We start from the raw sequence: 22917 nt of genomic DNA on the forward strand, positions 1-22917 counted from the left end.
AATAAATGGTGTGACATGCATCCCAAGACCTCTCTCTCTCTCTCTTTCTCGCTGCTTATTTCCTTCTCATTGCTGTTGGTGTTCAGGTGTGGCCTTTGAGCAGGGGAAGATCCTCCCCACCCCCGAGACTGTCCCCTTCAGGCTGTCCAGAGACATCGTGGATGGGATGGGCATCACTGGAGTGGAGGGGGTTTTCAGGAGGTGAGGAGGAGGAGGAGGAGGAGGAGGATGTGGAGGGAGGAGGAGGTCATGTCTGTTCTGATATTGTCAAACATTCATCAACAAAGGCGAATGGGAAGGCTAACCTGAGAATACTGCCACATCGTGTTTCTTTTCATCATAGTTTCATTTTTGTGAGGTTCATTTGTCGAGTGTACACACTCGACATTGCTCCTCACCAGGCACGTGCACAGATAGACCCCTAGTGGTGCTCAAGCACCAGCCCCTTTGCCCTGGATGAGTAAAGTGCCCTTTTTGCTGGATAATTTTTTTTTTAATTCATCCGTATTTAAGAATAAAAGTTACTCTCTGTCATCAAGTCCCCCCCAAATGTGTTTTAATATCCGACGGGGCATTTATTTGAGTTCTTGTGAGAATTTCGCCCCGACCCGCTCCGCGGCGCTCACGAGCCCCCCCTCCCTCCCCCAGCCGCGCTCCTCCCTCCTCCACTTCCTCCTCCGCGCAGTGCTCCTCGCGCCACCAAACGGGTGCACCTCCTTCTCCTCTGACCCGCAGCATCAACCACACAGGTCATGACGGTGTTTGTCCCCTGACGTTGTTTTGTGATCAACCACAACATTAGCGCTGCTGAAAACATGATGTCACAACTGGTCCGACGTTTCCTAAACGTGATTTCAAAGCCTCGTCCAGCTGTTTTCTGACTTTAGTTATGTTTAGAGAATAGAGAGAGGAAGAGAAAGAAGAGAGAGAGGAGAGAGAAAAGAGAGAGAATTCTTATTCAGTTCTATTTAACATGGGCTAGTCTAGGATTTGCGTGGCCAGACTGAAAAACAAATCATAAGGCCTCTCTTGTTCAGAGGGCCGGGTCAAATGTGGAGGCGGGCCGTAGTTTGAGGACCACTGCTCTTGGCTGTTGATGTCTATCAATATCGCTCATTTTGAAAATGACGTAAGAGGGCAATACGGATCCGTATCAAACCAGGAGGGCAATACGTGGCTGGCATGACGACCCATTAGCCAATCAGAACGCTTGTACTGTTGCTATATAATAATTCATCTTTATTCATGAAGAAAATGTAAGCTAGTGGTCTGATGCTGCCCAGAGGAAACGCAGGTCGAGGATGTATTGCATCATCAGTGTATTGCTGCTAATGCTTCAACTCTGTCAGAATTTTTTTTTAGCATTGGGTGCCCTTTTTTTGGGTTTGAGCACCTGCCCCCCAAAATGTCTGTGCACGTGCCTGCTCCTCACTATTCTCCAAAACACAACAGACATTTTAAGATTGGTTTCCGCTATTTTAAATTCCTGTCACAAGAGTGTAAATAAAATGTACTCTCTTACATTTTTTAAACGTTGGTTCGTGGTGCCTTCAGAGACACCCGGATGAATCTAGAAATGTTATGATCTCCACCTGTTTTCTCTGGTCAGATGTTGTGAGAAGACGATGGAGGTGATGAGGAGCTCCCAAGAAGCTCTGCTGACTATTGTCGAGGTGAGATCACGGGTCACGCGCTTGAATCACGTGGGATTTCTTCAACCTGAAGTGTGTGTGTGTGTGTGTGTGCGTGTGTGCGTGTGTGCGTGTACAGGTGCTGCTGTATGACCCTTTGTTTGACTGGACCATGAACCCGCTGAAGGCCTTCTACCTGCAGCTCGACGAACAGCAGGAGCTCAATGCTACGCTGGCCTCCACCATGGGGGGGGATGACGTAGACAACCACCGTAAATCCAGGTGCGACAGTACATGATGAAAACTGATTGTAATCTTTTGGAGTCTCGCTTCTGTCTCATCGTCTTCGTACTCTTCCTCCTGCAGCGACAGTCAAAACGTCAACAAAGTGGCGAAGCGGGTGCTGCTGAGGCTGCAGGATAAGCTGAAGGGGGTGGAGGAGGGCAGGGTGCTCAGCGTGGGAGGGCAGGTGAACCTGCTCATCCAACAAGCCATGGACCCCAAAAACCTCAGCAGACTCTTCCCCGGCTGGCAGGCCTGGGTGTAGGCTCTTATATATTCCTCTAAACTGCACTCACGCTGGTTAAATTTTTTGTGAAGACATTTTCTTCGTCTCCTCTGCGCAATCAGTACAGGCGTCTTGCTCTTCGATTGAGCCAGGAATACTGTCCCTACATAGTTTAATAAAAGCAATGGATACTATGCAAATGAGCTACAGAATATAACACGGTGGAACAAGTTCCTTGGTTACGTATATATTCCTCTTTGGGCCATCTGCAATTGAAAGGCTGTTAATTTTCAGACTAAACACAAAGAGATTAACATTTTTGTCTTTTTAATTATTCATTTCTCCTGCCATTTGCACTTTGATAGAGCATCAATTCAATTTGGCAGATTGCTTGCACCGATTCTTGGGGAAACTTTTTTTTTGTTCCTGAAAATGGAATTTAAAAAGACCAATGAACTGTGGTGCTGAGATGAGCCCGACATGTATATGTAAAGTGAGCTTTTTTTTCTGTATTTTAGCCCATGGGATGTGAATGTTTTACTACCTTTTTGATTGTCATATGAAGTTATTAAGTTTTGCCAATGACTTCACCACGAACGCACGCCTTATGAATGTATGGTGAGCCTTATCCGGGGAAAGTTAGTTTCAGTTTCACTACTTTTTCATTGTGTAGACCAGTGGTCCCCAAACTAAGGCCCGCGGGCCGCACATTTGGCCCGGCCCCCTGAACAATACCAGAGACGCATTATTATTATGTTTCAGTCTGGCCACGCAAATCCTAGACTAGCCGCTGTCAAATAGAACGTGTGAAGATCCCAGAAAAGGTTATTAATATTTGGTTATGTGGCTTTCTGGAAAACAATACATGTTTACATTTAGGCACCCCTGCGATCGTCACACTTTTTCTGTTACAAACTGACCCCGGCCCCAATCCGAGAAGGGAAAAGTTATGTGGCCCTCACAGGAAAAAGTTTGGGGACCCTTGGTGTCGACGGTTGCAGGTGCACGACGACTGAAGAGGCTTCAGCTTTGTCCCAAAAGAAAAGGGGAAACACAGAAATAGAGGCGCCGCCTCCTCTTCTTGTGGGTCACAGGTTCTCAATCGTTACATTGGTTTTAAGGATATTGTTGTGTATTATACATGTAACTCTCTGTTGTGTCGCTTGTTAATAATTATTCTCCCTCTTCCTCTTCTCTAGATATGCAGCAAAATGAATGTTATACAAACTGAGACAACATCTCTGTGGTGTGTTTGATGTTGAATATTGAAAGCAAACATTTTAAATTCAAACTTAAACTATAATTTATTTTCTGAGTTATAATGAGATACTCTTTTTTCTGACTACTTTGACTTACTGAATTATTACTTTTCAATTAATTAATTAATGTTGATTTGTTGATGCCTTTATGGTGAACTTTACTAAAGCTTTTCTATGACTTTTTAGGATGTACTATATTTGTTCTTTTTTTTACATATATGCTCTTAACTTGTTTATCACTTTTTTTTCCCAACGATTCGATGGCTTTGTTACGACTTTCTTATTACTTTTTTTTGCTGTATTGTATTATGAATTTTATGCAGCTCGCTCCGGCTCCTGTTCAGCCCTCCACTGGTCCTTAGTGGTCCCAAGTCCCCCTGGCAGTGGTCCAGTGGGGTCCCCATGTGGTTTACTGGCTGAATTCCTGTTGCCAGAGTCCGGTCCAGAGTTCGTGAACCTGGCGTAGCGTCTTCTGCTGCGAGTCTTCGCAGGAACAATGGACTTGGTGTAAAAGGGAATTAAAATGGTAAACATATATACATAGATGTACATACATACATAGATACACACACACATAAGTATATATTTATATATATTCATATATATATATATACATACATATATATGCACACACATAAGTACATATATACATAAGTGGCACCATGGCTATTTTAAGGGCAAATATTGTTATCAGATTTGTTATTGTATTGTAGTGTGTAGGGCTGCAACTAACGATTATTTTGATAATCGATTGATTATTTTATCGATTAATCGGATAAAAATACAACTTTAATTTTCAACCCTTTATTCAAAACAGGTTTCGTACGGTCATGGAAAACCTGGAAAAGTCATGGAATTTTTAAATGGCTATTAGCAGGCCTAGAAAAGTAATTAAAAAAATAAAATCCCAAAATATTTGGAAAAGTAATGAAAATTTGTTTTATTCAAATGTTAATTTACACGGTATATATACGGTATGCTTTGGAATTCTCATTGTTAGTTTAAAGTCAGTCAGTTTTATTTGTCAAGTTTCCATATGTGCAAACATACAGAAGATCGAAATTGCGTTTCTCTTCTGTCCAACATAAAGTGAATTGTGCAACATATAGACAACATAGAGTGCAAAAATAGTAAAAAACATGTGAACATATAGACAACATAAAGTGCAAAAATAGTAAGAAACATGTAAACATATAGACAACATAAATTGTGCTAGCAGCATTCAGACATGTGAGTCTGAAAGAGGACGGAGTGGGAGGATGGGAGAGAGTTCAGCTTCCTGACAGCCTGGTGGATGAAGCTGTTGGACAGCCTGGTGGTGTGAGCCGGAGGCTCGGTATCTCCTCCCAGAGGGCAGGAGGCTGAAGAGACCGTGTGAGGGGTGGCAGGGGTCACTCACAATCGAGGTCGCTTTGCGGGTGAGGCGGGTGTTGTATATGTCCTGCAGGGATGGGAGTGGGGGGAGTGAGGCACCCATGATCCTTCCAGCTGCCTTCACTATGCGCTGCAGGGCGTTTCTGCTGTGGTCTGTGCAGCTTCCGCCCCACACAGTGATGCAGTTGGTCAGGATGCTCTCGATGGTGCCGCGGTAGAAGGTGCACATGATGGATGGGGGGCTCCCTGCTTTCCTCAGTTTCCGGAGGAAGTAGAGGCGCCTCTGTGCTTTCTTTGCCAGCGATGTAGTGTTGGCTGTCCACGAGAGGTCCTCACTGATTTCCACCCCCAGGAATTTGGTGCTGCTGACCTGCTCAATGTCCGCACCGTTGATGGTCAGTGATGGGTGTGGCCTTTCCGGAAGTCAACAACGATCTCTTTGGTCTTGCTGTTGTTGAGCAGGAGGTTGTTGACTCCGCACCACGTGGTCAGAAGGTTGACCTCCCTCCTGTAGAGGGTCTCGTCATCCTTGGTGATGAGACCTATCAATGTTGTGTCGTCTGCAAACTTGACCATGTGATTGGTGCTGTAGCTGGTTTTGCAGTCGTGAGTCAGCAAGGTGAAGAGCAGGGGACTGAGCACACAGCCCTGAGGGGCCCCTGTGCTGAGTGTGATGCTGCTCGAGGTGTTGTTGCCAACACGTACTGCTTGTGGCCTCTCACTCAGGAAGTCCAGCAGCCAGTTACACAGCGAGGTGTTGAGCCCCAGCTGGTCAAGTTTGCAGATTAGTTGTTGTGGGATGATTGTGTTGAATGCTGAGCTAAAGTCTATGAACAGCATTCTTACATAGGAGTCTTTTGTCCAGGTGGGTGAGGGCTGGGTGGAGAGCAGAGCAGATTGCATCCTCCGTGGACCGTTTGGCCCGGTATGCAAACTGGAAAGGGTCCAGAGTGGGGGGGAGAATGGATTTGATATGCGACATGACTAGTCGTTCAAAGCACTTCATGATTATGGGGGTCAGTGCCACTGGACGATAGTCGTTGAAGCAGGACGGAGTGGATTTCTTTGGCACAGGTATGATGGTGGTTACCTTGAAGCATGATGGAACAACAGCTTGTCTCAGAGAAGTATTAAAGACATCCGTGAAGACGTCCTTAAGCTCCTCTGCGCAGTCCTTCAGCACACGACCAGGGATGTTGTCTGGACCTGTTGCCTTGTGGGTGTTGATAGACGAGAGAGTCCTCTTCTCACTTTGTCACATATAGACAGAGTTTTCACAAAATGTTTAATCATGGACATTTGGTTTAAAGTCATGGAAAGGTCCTGGAGACCCACTGGTCACCATGGTGATGAACCTGTTCACTGGTGACCATGGTGATGAACCTGTTCACTGGTCAGCATGTGGATGAACCTGTTCACTGGTCAGCATGTGGATGAACCATCACAAACAGACTGACAGCTCTCCTCTCCTGAGCAGTGGTCCCCATGTGGACCGGCCCCCTGAACAATATCAGAGACGCGTTACGATTTATTATTTTTTTCACTTGGCCCGCTGCCGTTGAGATTGCAGTGAGACGCGGAAAAAAATGTAGAGAGGTGCTCTTCGCAATAAAACATCTTTGATGGGACGTGTCGCGTCTCGGCCAATCAGCGTTCAGATGTCCACAGCGTTTGGGAAGTTAGGTTAGCTTGAATGTTACTCCGCTACATCTTCTGCTCCGTTAAATGCTGTCTGCACGCGCAGCGCACACAACGAGTGGCGGCGTGGTTTATCTCCGTTGCCTTTCTCCGTGGAAAAATATTTTCCGCTATCCGCCACGGAATAAATAACCACGTTTTCTACGTTATACTCTTGTGGAAATGCCACACACGTCGTGACATGTAGCGCCCTGGTGTCTGGGTTCATAACGTCACCCGTAGGCGCACTTAGCTCCGTGAATGTCTCCGACTACGTGAATGACTTCCGCATCCAGCGCCACGTGAGCAGCAGCAGCCAATTAGATTCATCAACAGAGGAGCAGCTCAGCGCTGATTGGCTCTCACAACGCAGCGTTTCGTCTCTCTGCTCCGCTCTTGTTTCCCCTGCGGCGCTCTGCGCTCAACTCAACTTTGTTTACACTCCGTGACTTATTGAGCGCCGTAATAATCGCGCGACACAACGAATCGATAATGAAATTCGTTGCCAACTATTTTAATAATCGATTTTAATCGATTTTATCGATTCGTTGTTGCAGCCCTAGTAGTGTGTTAGTACCTTGCCCCCATCATCATTATTTCACCTCCTTTTCCTGCTTTTACATGAAGTAGCTCCAGGGCGATACTTGTGTTCGCCAGTAGGGGGCAGTAGCGGGTTTTCCATGACTGGCGCCGTAATTATTGTCTTAAACAAACAAGTTAGACCAGCATATCACAGACAGTGACCAGCTAATAATGTACGTCTTGGTGTTTACAGGTGAGAAACTAAAATAAAATAAAACGTTTGTTCAAAATGATCTCAGTTAATTAAATTGGACTGACTGCTAATTAATCACATGTTATTTTTCAGAAATAACTGCATGTCCTATCAATCATTGGCTCAGGTACTGAGGCCTAATGTGTTTGCCTGTATACAGTTAAAGTGGAGTACCTTTCCATGGCACACTCCGTGTCACGGCGATCGCTCAGCACGCTGACAGCTCGGCAGAAAACACTTTGTGGGATGTTTAGACGGGGCAGTCATCCTTTTTGTGCCTGTTGTGTGCTCAGGGGGGAACTTTTAAGCCGATGCCAGTGAAGAGCGGGGAGTGGCAACTCGCACCGTCATACAAGATCTGTGTTTCATCACTGATGGGAGAACGGAGGAGATACTGGATCAGAGCAGTGCTGGGAAGAACCTTCAATAACTCTCGGAGTGGACACTGATATCGGCCAGATTAATAACATGCAAGTTTGATGATTGAAAATATCACAGGAAGACATTTTTTTAATAATCAGTTGATTGTCAGATATTTTTGATTGAACAGAGAATGGCCACGAATCTGGTAAGTTTTCAATTTATATGCGTCAGTTTGAATTAGTTTTAGTTCAATAATGCCAGTAATGAAAATATAAGTTTCTAAATATGAGTAAATAAAATACGTATTATTTTGTATTTGAAAATCTGAACAATCTCACATGTGCGTTTATATTTTAGGCTTCTTTTTGTAATTCTCTATCCTACAAGCAGCCAGAGAATGAAAGCTTCTCTCTTGTCTCATCACTTGTGCTTTACTGACAGTACCTGGACTCAGGTCCTTGTCTCATCACTTGTGCTTTACTGACAGTACCTGGACTCAGGTCCTTGTTTCATCCGTGACGACGGGGAGCGGAAACTTCCTCCACTCAGCCGCTCAGATGTGAAGCCTCAGTATGTTCATTGTGTGGCTTCGAAACCTCCACCTGAAATCAACCACTCCGGTCTCAAACACAGAAGTAGGCCGGTCTCCTGTTCAACACTCTTCACATGTTTCTAAAATAGGATCTTTGTGCAGGATTTGAAATGCTGTTTAGCAAGCAAAATACAATGTATGTGTGGCAGTGGGGGATGTGTAGGCTCGGCTGCTGAGTGGGTGGAGCGGGGGTGTGGTTCAGGGAACGGTGTCTGATTGTCATCAGCTGGACTAATTGCTAATCAGAGTGGTAATCAGTCCAGCTGATGACGTGTGTTGGTGTATCTGAGGCTGTCTCCATAAAGGAGCTGGCTGGACAGCAGATCGGGAGTCAGGGTGGAGAGCAGAAACACAGTCTGCCATGGAAATAAACATGATTACCAACTATCCCTCTGGCTGCTCAGTCCTTCTTGGTGCTTAGGGGGGGGGGAACCTACTGGTGACGGCAACACGCGTGTCACACTGGAGCCAAACGTGGGACCCTTTCTTTTTTTTTTGTGTGGAAAAAAAAAAAAAAGCAACAACAACAAAGAACATGGAGAGCATCCAGCAGCACCCAGAACGAGAGAGGGCGAGTGCAATCACTGGCACCTCACTGGCAACTCACTGGCACCTCACTGGCACCTCACTGGCAACTCACTGGCAACTCACTGGCACCTCAGTGGCAAGTCTGTGGCAAGTGCCACAGACTTGCATAGATAATGTATTTTTTTAGACTTACTTAAAATATGCAATACGATATTGCTGTACAATACTGCTGTACTATATTGAATATTGTTTTGCTACTACTACGTTTCACTTCGTAATATATAACACTTATATACCATGATATGTATAATGTACCGCCTTTCTTTAATAATAAAAATATATAATTATTTTTTACCATGTCATACTGTTATACCTCCATGAAATTCTCCTTTGAGGAGATGCCACTGTTAGTCTAAAGTTTAAGCACTGGCACTCAGTGACACTTGCTGGCACTTGCCATCAGTTGCCAGCAGTTGCCAGCAGATGCCACTACTAGTCAAAAAGTGCCACTACTAGTTAAAAAGTGCCACTACTAGTTAAAAGTGCCACTACTAGTCAAAAGTGCCAGCAGGCGGAGGGTCGGCCGCGGTGCGAGTCTGCGACGATTTAGTGACAAGCTTCACTGAAGTGCCCGGACAGCGGAAGAAATCACTTTCATGATCACAGAATGGAGGAGCTGCGGTTTAGCTAGATAGATAGATAGATAGATAGATAGATAGATAGCTAAAATAGCTAGATACACAGATGGATATATATATATATATATATAGTGTCTTTTTGTAGACACTTACTTACAATATGCGATAGTGCTGTACATTACTGCTGTACTATATTTAATATTGTTTTGCTTCTACTACGTTTCACTTCGTAATATATTGTAGCGACCCTGTGAAGTGGCTGTCAATCAAAGTGTGGCACCGTGCATGCTGGTCGAGGCGTGCCTGTGATTGGCGGAGTAGAGGGGAGGCGGGGTTAACCTGTCGGAAAACGGGAGTTAAGGGTGGTTGACGGGAACCGTTGTTGTTGACTTTCGACCTGCTAAGCTGAGAGGAACACGCTGTATGTGTTGGTGGATGCCCAATAAAGGGAGGATTAATAACGTCGTCCGTCTCCGTGTCATCAGTGCCATAACGTCCGAGACGTTACAATATCATGGTATATAAGTGTAATAGATTACGAAGTGAAACGTAGTAGTAGCAAAACAATATTAAATATAGTACAGCAGTAATGTACAGCACTATCTTATTGCATATTGTCAGTAGTGTCTACAAAAGACACTAATTAATATATATATATATTAATTAGTGTCTTTTTTATATATACACACACATCCATCTGTGTATCTAGCTATTTTAGCTATCTATCTATCTAGCTAAACCGCAGCTCCTCCATTTTGTGATCATGAAAGTGATTTCTTCCGCTGTCCGGGCACTTCAGTGAAGCTTGTCACTAAATAGACTCGACTGACTCACTGCTGGCACTTTTGACTAGTAGTGGCACTTTTAACTAGTAGTGGCACTTTTAACTAGTAGTGGCACGACTAGTAGTGGCATCTGCTGGCAACTGCTGGCAACTGCTGGCAACTGATGGCAAGTGCCGGCAAGTGTCACTGAGTGCCAGTGCTTAAACTTTAGACTAACAGTGGCATCTCCTCAAAGGAGAATTTCATGGAGGTATAACAGTATGACATGGTAAAAAATAATTATATATTTTTATTATTAAAGAAGGCGGTACATTATACATATCATGGTATATAAGTGTTATATATTACAGTGAAACGTAGTAGTAGCAAAACAATATTCAATATAGTACAGCAGTATTGTACAGCAATATCGTATTGCATATTTTAAGTAAGTCTAAAAAAATACATTATCTATGCAAGTCTGTGGCACTTGCCACAGACTTGCCAGTGAGGTGCCAGTGAGGTGCCAGTGAGTTGCCAGTGAGGTGCCAGTGAGTTGTCGCTGAGTACTGGCACCGAGCGGCACTTGCCACAGACTTGCCACTGAGGTGCCACTGAGTGCCAGCGTCGCTAGGGGGATCTCGCCCCTACTGCCCAGAACAGCCATGGATTCAGCTGGGGCAGATGCTGGGGAGGATAGCAGCGATGGTGCAGGACCAGGCGGAGGCAGGCCGGCAGACACTGGGGAAGCTCCTGGCCCAGGCAGAGGAGCAGACGCGCGCCCTGGAACGGCTCGCCGCCCAGACAGCGGCGGCCACACCTGTAGCTTCCCCCTTGGTGGGGGTGGAACTCCAAAAAATGACGGCAGGGGACGACCCGCAGTCGTTCCTGGAGACTTTTGAGACGGTGGCGGAGGCATGCGGCTGGCCAGCGGGGGAGTGGGCGATTCGCCTCCTGCCCCTGCTCACCGGGGAGGCGCAGACTGCGGCCTGGGCTTCCCAGCAGCACGCCAAAGTTACGTGGACATGCGAAGGCGGTGATGGATCGGCTGGGTCTGACTCGGAGGATCACCGGCGGAGGTTTCGCGAGGCCACGATGGGGCCCGACGACCGGCCGTTTGCGTCGCGCAGCGGCTGAGGGACGCCGGACGAGGTGGCTGCAGCCGGGAGCACGGAAGGCGCGGCGGTGGTGGAGAAGGCCGTCGTGGAGCGGTTCATGGAGGGCTACCGACCAGAACAGCAGAGTGGGTCGATGTCACGGCCCACGTCGCTGGAGGCCGCCATCACACGGGCGGAGGACCACCTGGCGGTGCACCCGGCCAGGGGACAGCGCCGGGCTCCGGCCAGGCCGATGCGGGCCCTGACGCAACCCATACCGGCCCCAGTAAACACGGCACCCTTCCCAACCCACAGGTAGTCCCTCAAACACCAGGGCAGGCGTGTTGGAGGTGCAGACAGCCCGGACACATCCGGCGGGAGTGTCCGCTGATGGAGGTGGGCCAGGTGATCCGGGTTGCGGCTCTCCAACACCCTCCCAGGTCCGGGAGCGGCGTGCAGCGTGCAGTAAGAATCAGGGGTATACATCAGGCAATGGTGGATTCCGGCTGTACACAGTCTATGATCCACCAGAGCCTGGTTCGACCAGGGCATTGGTGGAGGCATTGTGGGTGAAGATAAGGTGTGTGCATGGGGACATTCACGGTATCCCATAGTGTCAGCGGAGATTAGATACGGGGAAAAGCATAACGTGAAGGTTGCGGTTAGCTCCGCCTTACGCACCCTTAATCTTGGGAATCGATTGGCGGGCTTTGACATGTTAATGGGGAAGGCTGCGGGTGCGTTCACGGCAGACAGGGTCATGCGGTGTGTGCGCCGTGCTCAGCGGTGACGCGAGGTTGTCCGACACTGCAGACGAGGAGGGGGAACCAGGGGAGCCTCCTATGGCGACTCCTCCGGCTCCCGAGTTTCACTCCATGGAAGATTTTCCACTCGAGCAGTCTCGGGATGATACTCTACGCTCAGCCTTTGACCAAGTGATACGAATTGATGGTCAGCTGGTGCGCCCTGACGCAGCGCAGACCTATCCGCACTTCACATTGATCAGGGACAGGCTGTACAGAGTGAGCCGTGACACTCACACAGGGCAGGAAAGCACCCAGTTGCTGGTGCCGAAGAGCCGCCGGGAAATGGTTTTCCAGGCGGCTCATTATAACCCGATGGCTGGTCACATGGGATATGATAAAACTCTGGACCGGATAATGACCCGATTCTATTGGCCGGGCATCCGGGCGGATGTGCGCCGTTGGTGTCGTCCTGCCGGACTGTCAATTGGTAAACCCTCCGGCCATTCCGAGGGCACCTTTGCGCCTCTGCCATTAATGGAGGTTCCATTTGAGCGAATCGCTATGGACCTCATCGGGCCATTTCACCGGAGTGCACGCGGATATCGCTTTGTGTTAGTCTTCGTGGATTACGCAACACGATACCGGAGGCGGTGCCCTTGCGCAGCATTTCTGCAAAGAGTGTCGCACAGGCGCTGTTTCAGGTCATCTCCGAGTCGGAATCCCGAAGAGATTCTGACTGACCAGGGCACCCAGTTCATGTCAAGAACACTGAGAGAACTTTACGGGTTACTGGGCATCAAGTCTATTCGGACCAGCGTGTACCACCCACAGACCGGCGGTCTGGTGGAGCGTCTGAATAAGACTTTGAAGTCCATGATCCGTAAATTTATTAATGACGATGAACGTAATTGGGATAAATGGCTTGACGCTCTGTTGTTTGCAGTGCGGAGGTTCCCCAGGCCTCCACGGATTTTCTCCTTTGAACTGTTGTTCGGCAGGACTCCATGGGGTGCTCGACCTCATTAAAGAAAACTGGGAGGAGGGCCGAGCACCAGTAAAACGAGATCCAACACGTCCTGGACCTGCGAGCAAAGCTCCACACCCTGGGTCAGCTGTCACGTGAGCATTTGCTCCAGGCCCAGGAGCGTCAGCAGCGGCTGTACAACAGAGGTGCCAGGCTGAGACAATTCACACCGGAGAGAAGGTACTTGTATTGCTTCCTTCTTCCAGCTCTAAACTCCTCGCCAAGTGGCAAGGGCCCTTTGTGGTCACACGGCGAGTGGGGGATGTCGACTATGAGGTGGTGCGTTCTGATAGGGGCGGAGCTACACAGATTTACCACCTCAACCTCCTAAAGGCATGGAGGGAGGCGGAGTCTGTTTCTCTGGTGTCCTCGGTATCTGAGAGAGGAGCTGGGGCCTGAGGTCCCAAAATCCACCAATCCGGCCTCGCTCCTTTGTGAAGACCGTCTCTCCGGGACCCAGAAAACAGACATTGCCCGGTTGCAAAAGCAGTTTGCGGATGTGTTCTCTCTCCTTCCAGGACGCACCAACCTCATAGAGCACGAGATCGAGACTCCTCCGGGCGTGACAGTGCGGTTACGACCCTACAGGTTACCTGAACACAAGAGAAAGGTGGTTCAGCGGGAATTGGCTGCAATGCTGGAGATGGGGGTAATAGAAGAGTCCCACAGTGCCTGGTGTAGTCCCATTGTTCTTGTGGTCAAGAAGGATGGGTCTATTCGGTTCTGCGTGGACTATCGCAGGGTGAACGAGGTGTCACGGTTCGATGCTTACCCAATGCCCCGGTCGGCGAGCTCCTGGACCGACTGGGCACTGCGTGTTTCTTTACGACACTGGATTTAACCAAGGGCTACTGGCAGATTCCTCTGTCGCCAGAGTCTAAGGAAAAAACGGCCTTCTCCACTCCGTTTGGGTTATACCAATTCACCACGCTTCCCTTTGGGTTGTTGGGGGCCCCAGCCACCTTTCAGCGCCTCATGGACCGGGTGCTGCGTCCGCACGCTGCATATGCTGCCGCCTACCTGGATGATGTGATCATACACAGCACCACCTGGGCGGAGCATGTGCAGCGGGTCGGCGCGGTGCTGGAGTCCCTGAGGCAGGCGGGGCTTACGGCCAACCCGGGGAAGTGTGCAGTTGGACGGAGGGAGGTACGGTATCTGGGGTACCACTTGGGCGCCGGGCAGGTGCGCCCTCAGGTGGACAAGACCGCCGCCATCGCAGCCTGTCCGCGGCCCAAGACTAAAAAAGAGGTGAGGCAGTTTTTGGGGCTGGCGGGCTGTACAGGCGGTTCATCCCGAACTTTGCGGAGCTGACCAGCCCCATGACTGACCTGACCCGGAAAGGTGCCTCAGATCCGGTCCAGTGGACGGAGCGGTGCCAGTTGGTGTTTGAGGAGGTAAAGCAAGCTCTCTGTGGGGAACCACTCCTTCACACACCTAACTTCTCTCTCCCTTTTACTCTGCAGACTGATGCGTCGAACAGAGGGCTGGGGGCCGTTTTGTCCCAGCAGGTGGAGGGGTTTGACCGCCCCGTGCTGTACATCAGCCGCAAGCTGTCGGAGAGGGAGGGCAGGTACAGCACGGTGGAGAAGGAGTGCCTCGCCATCCGGTGGGTGGTCGACTCCCTGCGCTACTACCTCCTGGGACGCTCATTCACCCTCTGGTCGGACCACGCCCGCTCAATGGCTCCACCGCATGAAAGATACCAACGCCCGAATCACTCGGTGGTATCTGGCTTTACAGCCTTTTAATTTCAAGGTGATCCATAGGCCGGGGACACAGATGGTCGTGGCCGACTTCCTCTCCCGCTCTCATGGGGGAGGGAGTAGGTTAGGCGGATGTTGCCCGGCCTAAGTCGGGCGGTGGAGGTATGTGGCAGTGGGGGTGTGTAGGCTCGGCTGCTGAGTGGGTGGAGCGGGGGTGTGGTTCAGGGAACGGTGTCTGATTGTCATCAGCTGGACTAATTGCTAATCAGAGTGGTAATCAGTCCAGCTGATGACATGTGTTGGTGTATCTGAGGCTGTCTCCATAAAGGAGCTGGCTGGACAGCAGATCGGGAGTCAGGGTGGAGAGCAGAAACACAGTCTGCCATGGAAATAAACATGATTACCAACTATCCCTCTGGCTGCTCAGTCCTTCTTGGTGCTTAGGGGGGGGGGAACCTACTGGTGACGGCAACACGCGTGTCACAGTATGGTATGCATTTTAATTTGAATGTTTACAGTTTGTACCAAATGTGCAAAAATGTAAATAAACTATCCAAATGTATGTTAGAGATACATAAATACATGTGATCAACTCATTACTGTCATTATCTATACTATATTACTATAAATGTCAGCCTCATACAACAACAGCACTTCCATAGAGATGCATTTATGTGTGTGTGTGCATGTGTGTGTGTGTGTGGGGGGGGGGGGTCCTGTCAGGTGAAAAACAAAGGTGTGTGAAGTTCACTGTGGCTGCTGTGATCTGCCTGCTGCTCCTCCTGCTGGTGGCGGGAGTCCTCCTGGCTTACTACTGTGAGTGCAGGTTTGATCCCCGCGGGCCACCGTACTCGCCCTGATGCCCTTACAGACGATCTGTGAGTTGATTCTCGTCTGTCGTCGCCTCAGACTCCTCGTCCTGTGCGCACGGGCTGCAGTGTGGCGATGGGAGCTGTGTGTGGGAGTCCCAGTGGTGTGACGGGGTGACAGACTGTCGTTCAGGCCAGGATGAAGCCAACTGCGGTAAACGAGCTCGTCCAGGGGCCCCAAGTGCAGAAAAAACACCTGTTCATCTTTTCATTGGCCTTTTATCAAATCAAGCTACACATCTTTTACAGCTAAAAGGAACCCCGTGATGTATTGTTTTTCCTTTCACCTCGTCAGGCTTAGATTAGAGATGATATCTAAGATCTGGGTGCGTCACTGTTAACGTCCCATGAACACATTGTCCTGTAGTTCCACATCATTTAAATTAGAGGCCATCATTATTGTCGATAGTAGTTTTATAAAAGGTGTCATAAAAGGAACTTTAAGAGACTTCTTAGGAGTTTTTTAAAGCACCAAACTTCTCCAACTCTACTCCAGATTCCAAAGAGAACCGTGTTGTTCTTGTCCAGTGATATGTTGTGTAACAGCCTCCCTGTTTGTGCTTAGTGAGGCTGCATGGCTCCAACTTCCTGCTCCAGATCTACTCGACTCAGAGCAGAAACTGGAGGACTGTTTGTTCTCACGGCTGGACCGACCAGCAGGGGAGGGCGAGCTGCCAGCAGGTCGGCTTCAGCCGGTGAGACGCTCCTTCACTAATTGTTTTCACTCCAGTCTGACAGGTGAAGGATTTGTGTGTTTTTATATTTTTCCGTTGTGTGGTTTGACAGGGGCACTTATTTTAAATCAGGCCAACGGCAGATTGATTCAAATGATGGGTACTTAATAGCCAAGCCTGCCTTCAACCCTGAGGCGTCCATACTGAAACAGCTGGTGCTCAGGTGAGTGAACTGGAGGAACCCGTGTCAATGTGTTCATGCTAAATCAACATGGACCGAATTACACCTCAAATGTCTGTTCTTTTGCCATCTGCAGCAACACCTGTCCCAACAACCGGGCGGTGACTTTGCATTGTACTGGTATGTTATTGCTATGAAGTGAAAGTGGTAGCTGGTACTGGTTCTGCATTTTAGTTGATTATTTGCTGCACTTAAAGGTTTTGGATTTTCACACTATAAACCTAAGACTTGCCTGCATATCATTTCTCCTAAAACTAGCATCTCCGAGTGCCTTTTGTCTCCTCTATGTCGTGTGCATAAATCAAATGAAATGCAAAGGTGACATCAAAAAGATCCAAGGCTTTATGATTTGTCTTTCGCTGTTTAAAATGATGATCTTCATTTAAGATACTGTTATTTGTTTACATTTTAATCAATACACGTTTGTTGTTCAATTTAAAAAAGGCCACACCATTGTCCACATAACAAGACTATGATGATAAGATCTTTCAGCTCATGTTCTGTATCTTTAATTCAATTCAGTTTATTTGTATAGCCCAATTTCACAAATTACAAATTTGTCTCGGAGTGCTTTACAATCTGTACACATAGACATCCCTGCCCCAAAACCTCACATCGGACCAGGAAAAACTCCCAAATAACCCTTCAGGGGGAAAAAGGGAAGAAACCTTCAGGAGAGCAACAGAGGAGGATCCCTCTCCAGGATGGACAGATGCAATAGATGTAATGTGTACAGAAGGACAGATTTAGAGTTAAAATACATTCAATGAATATGACAGAGTGTATGAATAGTTCATAGTAGGCATATTCCACGATGGAGACCTCCACGATCCATCAGGCAGATGGCGGTGGGGAGGAGGAGTGGGCGGAGTCTCAACAGTGGGCGGAGTCTCAACAGGACAGTGGCGTAGTCAGGTGCAGGAATTCCACGACCCAGACCTCGATGATCCATCAGGCAGATGGGATCTATGCCGTCTCATAGGGTCCGATGACCCCATGAGACGTGAAGTCAAAAGGACTCCGGGGAGAAAGCAGAGTTAGTAACGTGTGATTGAGAGATGAAAATTCATCCTTTAGGAGAGAAAAAAGAGGAGATAGGTGCTCAGTGCATCCTAAAACGTCCCCCGGCAGCTATAGGCCTATAGCAGCATATCAAGGGGCTGGACCAGGTGAACCTGATTCAGCCCTAACTATAAGCTCTGTCAAAGAGGAAGGTCTTAAGTCTACTCTTAAACGAGGTGACTGTGTCTGCCTCCCGGACTGAAATTGGAAGCTGGTTCCATAAAAGAGGAGCTTGATAATTGAAGGCTCTGGCTCCCATTCTACTTTTTAAGACTCTAGGAACTACAAGTAGTCCTGCATTTAGTGAGCGTAGCTCTCTAGTGGGGCAATATGGTACTACAAGCTCCTTAAGATATGATGGTGCATCACCAATCAAGGCTTTGTACGTTAAGAGAAGAATTTTAAAAGTGATTCTTGATTTTACTGGGAGCCAGTGCAGAGCAGCTAATACAGGAGTGATGTGATCTCTTTTCTTAGTTTTAGTGAGAACACGAGCTGCAGCATTCTGGATCAACTGGAGGGACCTAAGAGATTTATTAGAGCAGCCTGATAATAAGGAGTTGCAGTAATCCAGTCTCAAGTAACGAACGCGTGAACCAATTTGTCTGCATCTTTTTGAGACAAGATGTGCCTGATTTTTGAAATATTACGTAGATGAAAGAATGCAGTCCTTGAGATTTGCTTTACGTGGGAGTTAAAGGACAAGTCCCGATCAAAGATAACGCCAAGATTCTTTACAGTGGTGTTGGATGCCAGGGCAATGCCATCTACAGAAACCACATCACCAGATAATTGATCTCTGAGGTGCTCAGGGCCGATTAAAATTACTTCGGTTTTGTCTGAGTTTAACATCAAGAAGGTGCAGGTCATCCATGTTTTTATGTCTTTAAGACATGCTTGAATTTTACCGAGTTGGTTGCTCTCCTCTGGTTTTATCGATAAATATAATTGAGTATCATCTGCATAACAATGAAAGTTTATGGAGTGTTTCCTGATAATATTGCCCAAAGGAAGCATGTCTTTAGTGCTTCTATCGGCCCCGTAGCGGTGCAACGAAGCCTCTCTAACAGCAGTTTTGCCCTCAGATTGTGGGAGCAGGGTGAACTCCAGCAGGGCCTCTGGGGGCCAGCGGGCCTCTCCAGGGGCCTGGCCGTGGCAGGTCAGCCTGCAGGTTGCGGGCTCCCATCGCTGTGGAGGAGCCATCATCTCCCCCTACTGGATAGTCACTGCAGCACACTGTGTGGCCAGGTGAGGCCTCTGCGTCACACTTCCTGGATCCGCATGAGTGGCCCGATCCGGCTGGACTCTACTCTCTGCTGTGTGTCCTCTGCAGGGCCTCCAGCCCCGAGGACTGGGCCGTGTACGCTGGCATCGTGGATCCACTCGACACTCTGTTCAACCCTGCATACTCTGTGAGCCGCGTGGAAGCCCACGAAGGCTTCAACTGGGTCACTCGCAGGAATGACATAGCTCTCATGAGGCTCTCTAAACCTCTGGCCATCACAGGTGTTTAAAGGCACATTTACATACACAACGATAAAAAGATGAATGCTGAGTACAATAAAAACACAGGGTAGTCTTTGTGTAGTCAGTTATTCTATTGTATATCTCTTATAAACCCTCAGCTGCCAGTTTATTAGGTATCAGTTTCAACAAAGAAGTGAACATTTAAACTTTCATGAAGGAGGATTTATTGCAGGACTGCTGAATTAGACTGCATTATTTTTAGTTCTGTGAACTCAATACATTTTCTTTGTGGAAACCAGCTGATAAATGACAACAGACATACTTCTTTCCTTCGGTAGCCTCCAGTAATATCCGACCTGTGTGCCTCCCAAATGTTGGCGTAGACATCGCTGCTCCTCAGAAGGGATGGATAACACGATTCAGTCGCACCGCCAATGGAGGTGAGACAGTTATGCTCACACGTGGTTATGTGTTGTGATTCAGGACTTTTTAAAGATATTAGAAATTTAAAGCAATTTACCAAAGTCATATTTTGACTTTAGAAGTGTGTAAAGCAACAGTATTCACTGCTGTCTGTTGACCACTGGATGGCACCAGAGACTGGAAATGTGTCACTCCGTGCTCAATGCTAGTGATTCACAGTGATATTATGTTTCAATAAAAGTTGTAATACTACAGTGTATAAATACTCTGTGACAAGTACTGCATTCTGAATTCCCAGAATATATAATTTTTTTAATTCTACATATTCAATTTAAATTCAATTCAGTTTCTTTTGTGTAGCCCAATATCACAAATTTGCCTCAGAGTGCTTTACAATCTGTACACATACGACATCCCTGTCCCAGGACCTCACATCGGATCAGGAAAAACTCCCAAAGAAATAGAAAAAAACCTTTAACAGGGAAAAAAAGGGAAGAAACCTTCAGGAGAGCAACAGAGGAGGATCCCTCTCCAGGATGGACAGAAGCAGTAGACGTCATGTGTACAGAAGGAATCATTACAGTTACAACACATTCAATGAGTATGACAGAGTGTATGAATAGTTGGTAGTAGGCATGGACCACGATCCAGACCTCCGTGATCCATCAGGCAGATGGAGGTAGAGAGGAGTGGGCGGGGCATCAGCAGGGCCATACATATTGATGCATCGCTTTAATGTCACAGAGTGTAAAGACAAAGATGATTTGAATCTAATATAATATTCAACTATGTCTTTCTTTTTTTTACATATGATATATGAACAAATACCTAAATCACATTGAATGAAGGTGAACGGTCATTATTTTATTTTGACAGACTCTGGCTCTGTACACCTGATGGAGGCTCAGGTCTCTCTCATAAACGCCTCATACTGCAACAGCTCCAGCGCTCACGATGGCAGGATATCACAGGACATGTTATGCGCCAGAGAGACGGAGGCGGTAGCCAACGTGTGCCATGTGAGACAAGCCACAATGATTTAAATGCTGGAATAAAATGTTCAATGTTTTGTATTTATGAGACAATGATACACATTAAAATGTCACAATTATTTTCGTTTCGTCGTAAGTTCGAGACAGTTGCAGTGGGTACATATTTCTACATATGTGTAAATACATTCTTTAAATAGAGATGTGACCCTATAGAACAATGTAGTCAAAGAAATGAAAGTGCACCCAGGCAGCAACAGACACTCTTTATGATGAGATATCTTCTGGGTTAAATTGAGCAGTTCCTGCACTTTAAAGACACATTTTCATGCTCTTATGTAACTCGCTTTGAGGCCTAGTCCAACAAGACCTGCATTATGTTCTGTACGTGGTAAAAGTTTTGACTTACAACAAACTGCTCATACAGTTGATTGAACAATGAATGTAAAGTTAGAGTTGGCAGCTGACCATGAAATCATGCTTTATTTGTGGACCGTAGCGATCTTTGCCTTGAAGGACCTTAAATGTGTCTGAGACGGCATGAAAAGCATTGATTGTGTTAAAATTTCACTAAAAGAGATGTTGTGATAATTGTAATGCTCTTAATCTGTAATGTGGGATTTTTGATAAGTGTTGCATCTTCCAGTGTGTAGTTCATATTAAATATCAATCCATTGTGTTCCTCAGACTGACAGCGGCGGCCCTCTGGTGTCCCTGAAGGGCGGAGTGTGGTGGCTCATCGGGGACGCCGTTTGGGGAGAACACTGCCCTGAGCAGAACAAACCAGCTGTTTATGGCAACGTCACCTATTTTATGGACTGGATCTACCAACAGATGCGGGTAAAGAAACAGCGAAAGGTTGCACTTGGAAAGGCAGTTAAACAAAATCAGATTGTAATCAATGCAGAGTATTTCCGTGGAGGGATAATTTGTAGCATTTGATGTAATCTGCTTGGAAGACCAGCTGCAATAAGAAGGTTTATCCGTCTGCTGCTCCGAGTAATAATACTGCTCGACTCATGCTGGAGGACAGGGATGAAACCGACACGAGTTGTATTATTGCAGTGAGCAATTCATTTGAATTACGGCTGTTATTATGAATTAATGAGTTATTTCAATTATGAAATAAAAACGTGTTAAATTTTGATTTTCTTTACAGAAGCATCAAGATGACAAGACCAAAGAATAACCATCGGAGATGTTTGTGTTAATTCCTCAACAATATTGATCTTAGTTACATGATGTATTTTCTACATATTACTGTTCTGTGTTTTCTTAATTACAATTTTACTTTTGATGCTCAAATTCACATAAGAAGCTCGAATAAACAATGTTTTCTTTTCGTCTCGTGACAGTAGCTGTTTGATCAGGATACATTTGTATGAAAGTCTTTATTATATTCTTTGTAAATACGGTTGAAGTGTTTCGTTTAATTTAAAGTGATATCAATAAATCAACATAAAACCACAGGTCACATGCAACTGGATCATTTTCACAAAAACACACATTTCTTTATTTAAAAAGATTTACCTCTTTGATTTGGTCCACAGTACAATTTTGGCACAGAAAGAAATACACTTCAAAGATTCAAGTGTAGCTTCAATTTGTCAATTCTACATTTAGGCAGACAGTGACACATTTGTGCAGTTTTAACACTGATACTCTAACACAACGCTTGACAACTTTGTGTTGCCAACAAGTCGTTCAGATTTTCAAGCCGACTGTCGTCCACAGGTACCCAGAATACCCCGAATGAACATGTGCGTCCAATGTGTCAGATTTAGTGTTTGTATAAAATATGGAGTCATAAATATGTACCCTTGAATATCTAGTGTCTAAAAGGCAAACATTTGGAATAATACAATCGCATCAAAGATAATTAATTATAAACTTTGACATATAGAATAAGTAAGATTAAATTATTTCAACAAATTGCATAACAGATTGTGAAATATTGATTGACTTAAGAAACAAAGTGCAATTCAGCAGAGTAAGTCTCAAACTGATGATACTGTCTATCATTTTGTATTCACAGTGAGCAGAGCTTAAAAAAGGCACGACAGCCACTGTCAACGCGTGGAACCTCTTCCCATCATCAGTGATCGTTTGAGCAGCTTCTCCCCATAACTTCAACATGCACAGGCGGCAATGTGACTCCGTAAAGGAGGTCAACATCAAACTACAAGAAGGCACGAGAGACATTCCTTCACGGATTGGACTGGAAAGGGACATCTTCAGAGGTCGTATCTGGACATGAATAATACAGTTTGCCTGGAAAGGAAATCAGTAACATTTATATTGTTAAAAGAAGGCACCGGAGTTTAATCAAGGTCCTCTCCACCTGCTGTCCTGTGAGCGTCAATAAGGAAGATTCCACCCTTCGCTATTGTGATACAGTCATGCGTCATTTCTGGTGTGCTGTTTAGTCTTTTATACTTTGGTTCACCCCTCTGTCTGTGTCTGTCGTTTCGCGGAGAGCAATACTAATAGTCGAGAAAAATGAATTCATC

General features: G+C 46.6%; 2 protein-coding genes across 7 annotated transcripts in view; both read left to right on the top strand.

Annotated features, from left to right (window-relative positions):
• LOC130210408 (serine-protein kinase ATM-like) overlaps positions 1 to 3581 on the top strand; it is a 33330-nt gene extending 29749 nt beyond the window's left edge. For all 6 annotated transcript variants that reach the window (XM_056440678.1, XM_056440668.1, XM_056440673.1 and 3 more), the window contains exons 60-63: positions 87 to 201; positions 1610 to 1673; positions 1771 to 1913; positions 1998 to 3581. In XM_056440678.1, the coding sequence (XP_056296653.1) occupies positions 87 to 201; positions 1610 to 1673; positions 1771 to 1913; positions 1998 to 2178 (503 nt within the window). In that variant the 3' untranslated portion in view covers positions 2179 to 3581. The remainder of the gene's footprint in view (positions 1 to 86; positions 202 to 1609; positions 1674 to 1770; positions 1914 to 1997) is intronic.
• A 4007-nt stretch (positions 3582 to 7588) lies between these two features.
• LOC130210662 (transmembrane protease serine 2-like) lies at positions 7589 to 21915 on the top strand. The gene is made up of 13 exons (XM_056441144.1): positions 7589 to 7792; positions 8075 to 8207; positions 15406 to 15498; positions 15592 to 15705; positions 16117 to 16246; positions 16338 to 16448; positions 16543 to 16586; positions 18614 to 18776; positions 18862 to 19034; positions 19334 to 19435; positions 20295 to 20437; positions 21095 to 21247; positions 21567 to 21915. The coding sequence occupies exons 1-13, from the start codon at positions 7778 to 7780 to the stop codon at positions 21594 to 21596; spliced, it is 1404 nt and encodes a 467-aa protein (XP_056297119.1). The 5' UTR covers positions 7589 to 7777; the 3' UTR covers positions 21597 to 21915.
• Positions 21916 to 22917: the final 1002 nt, after the last annotated feature.

Source organism: Pseudoliparis swirei, chromosome 20 (assembly GCF_029220125.1).
Source record: "Pseudoliparis swirei isolate HS2019 ecotype Mariana Trench chromosome 20, NWPU_hadal_v1, whole genome shotgun sequence".
NCBI lineage: Eukaryota > Metazoa > Chordata > Actinopteri > Perciformes > Liparidae > Pseudoliparis > Pseudoliparis swirei.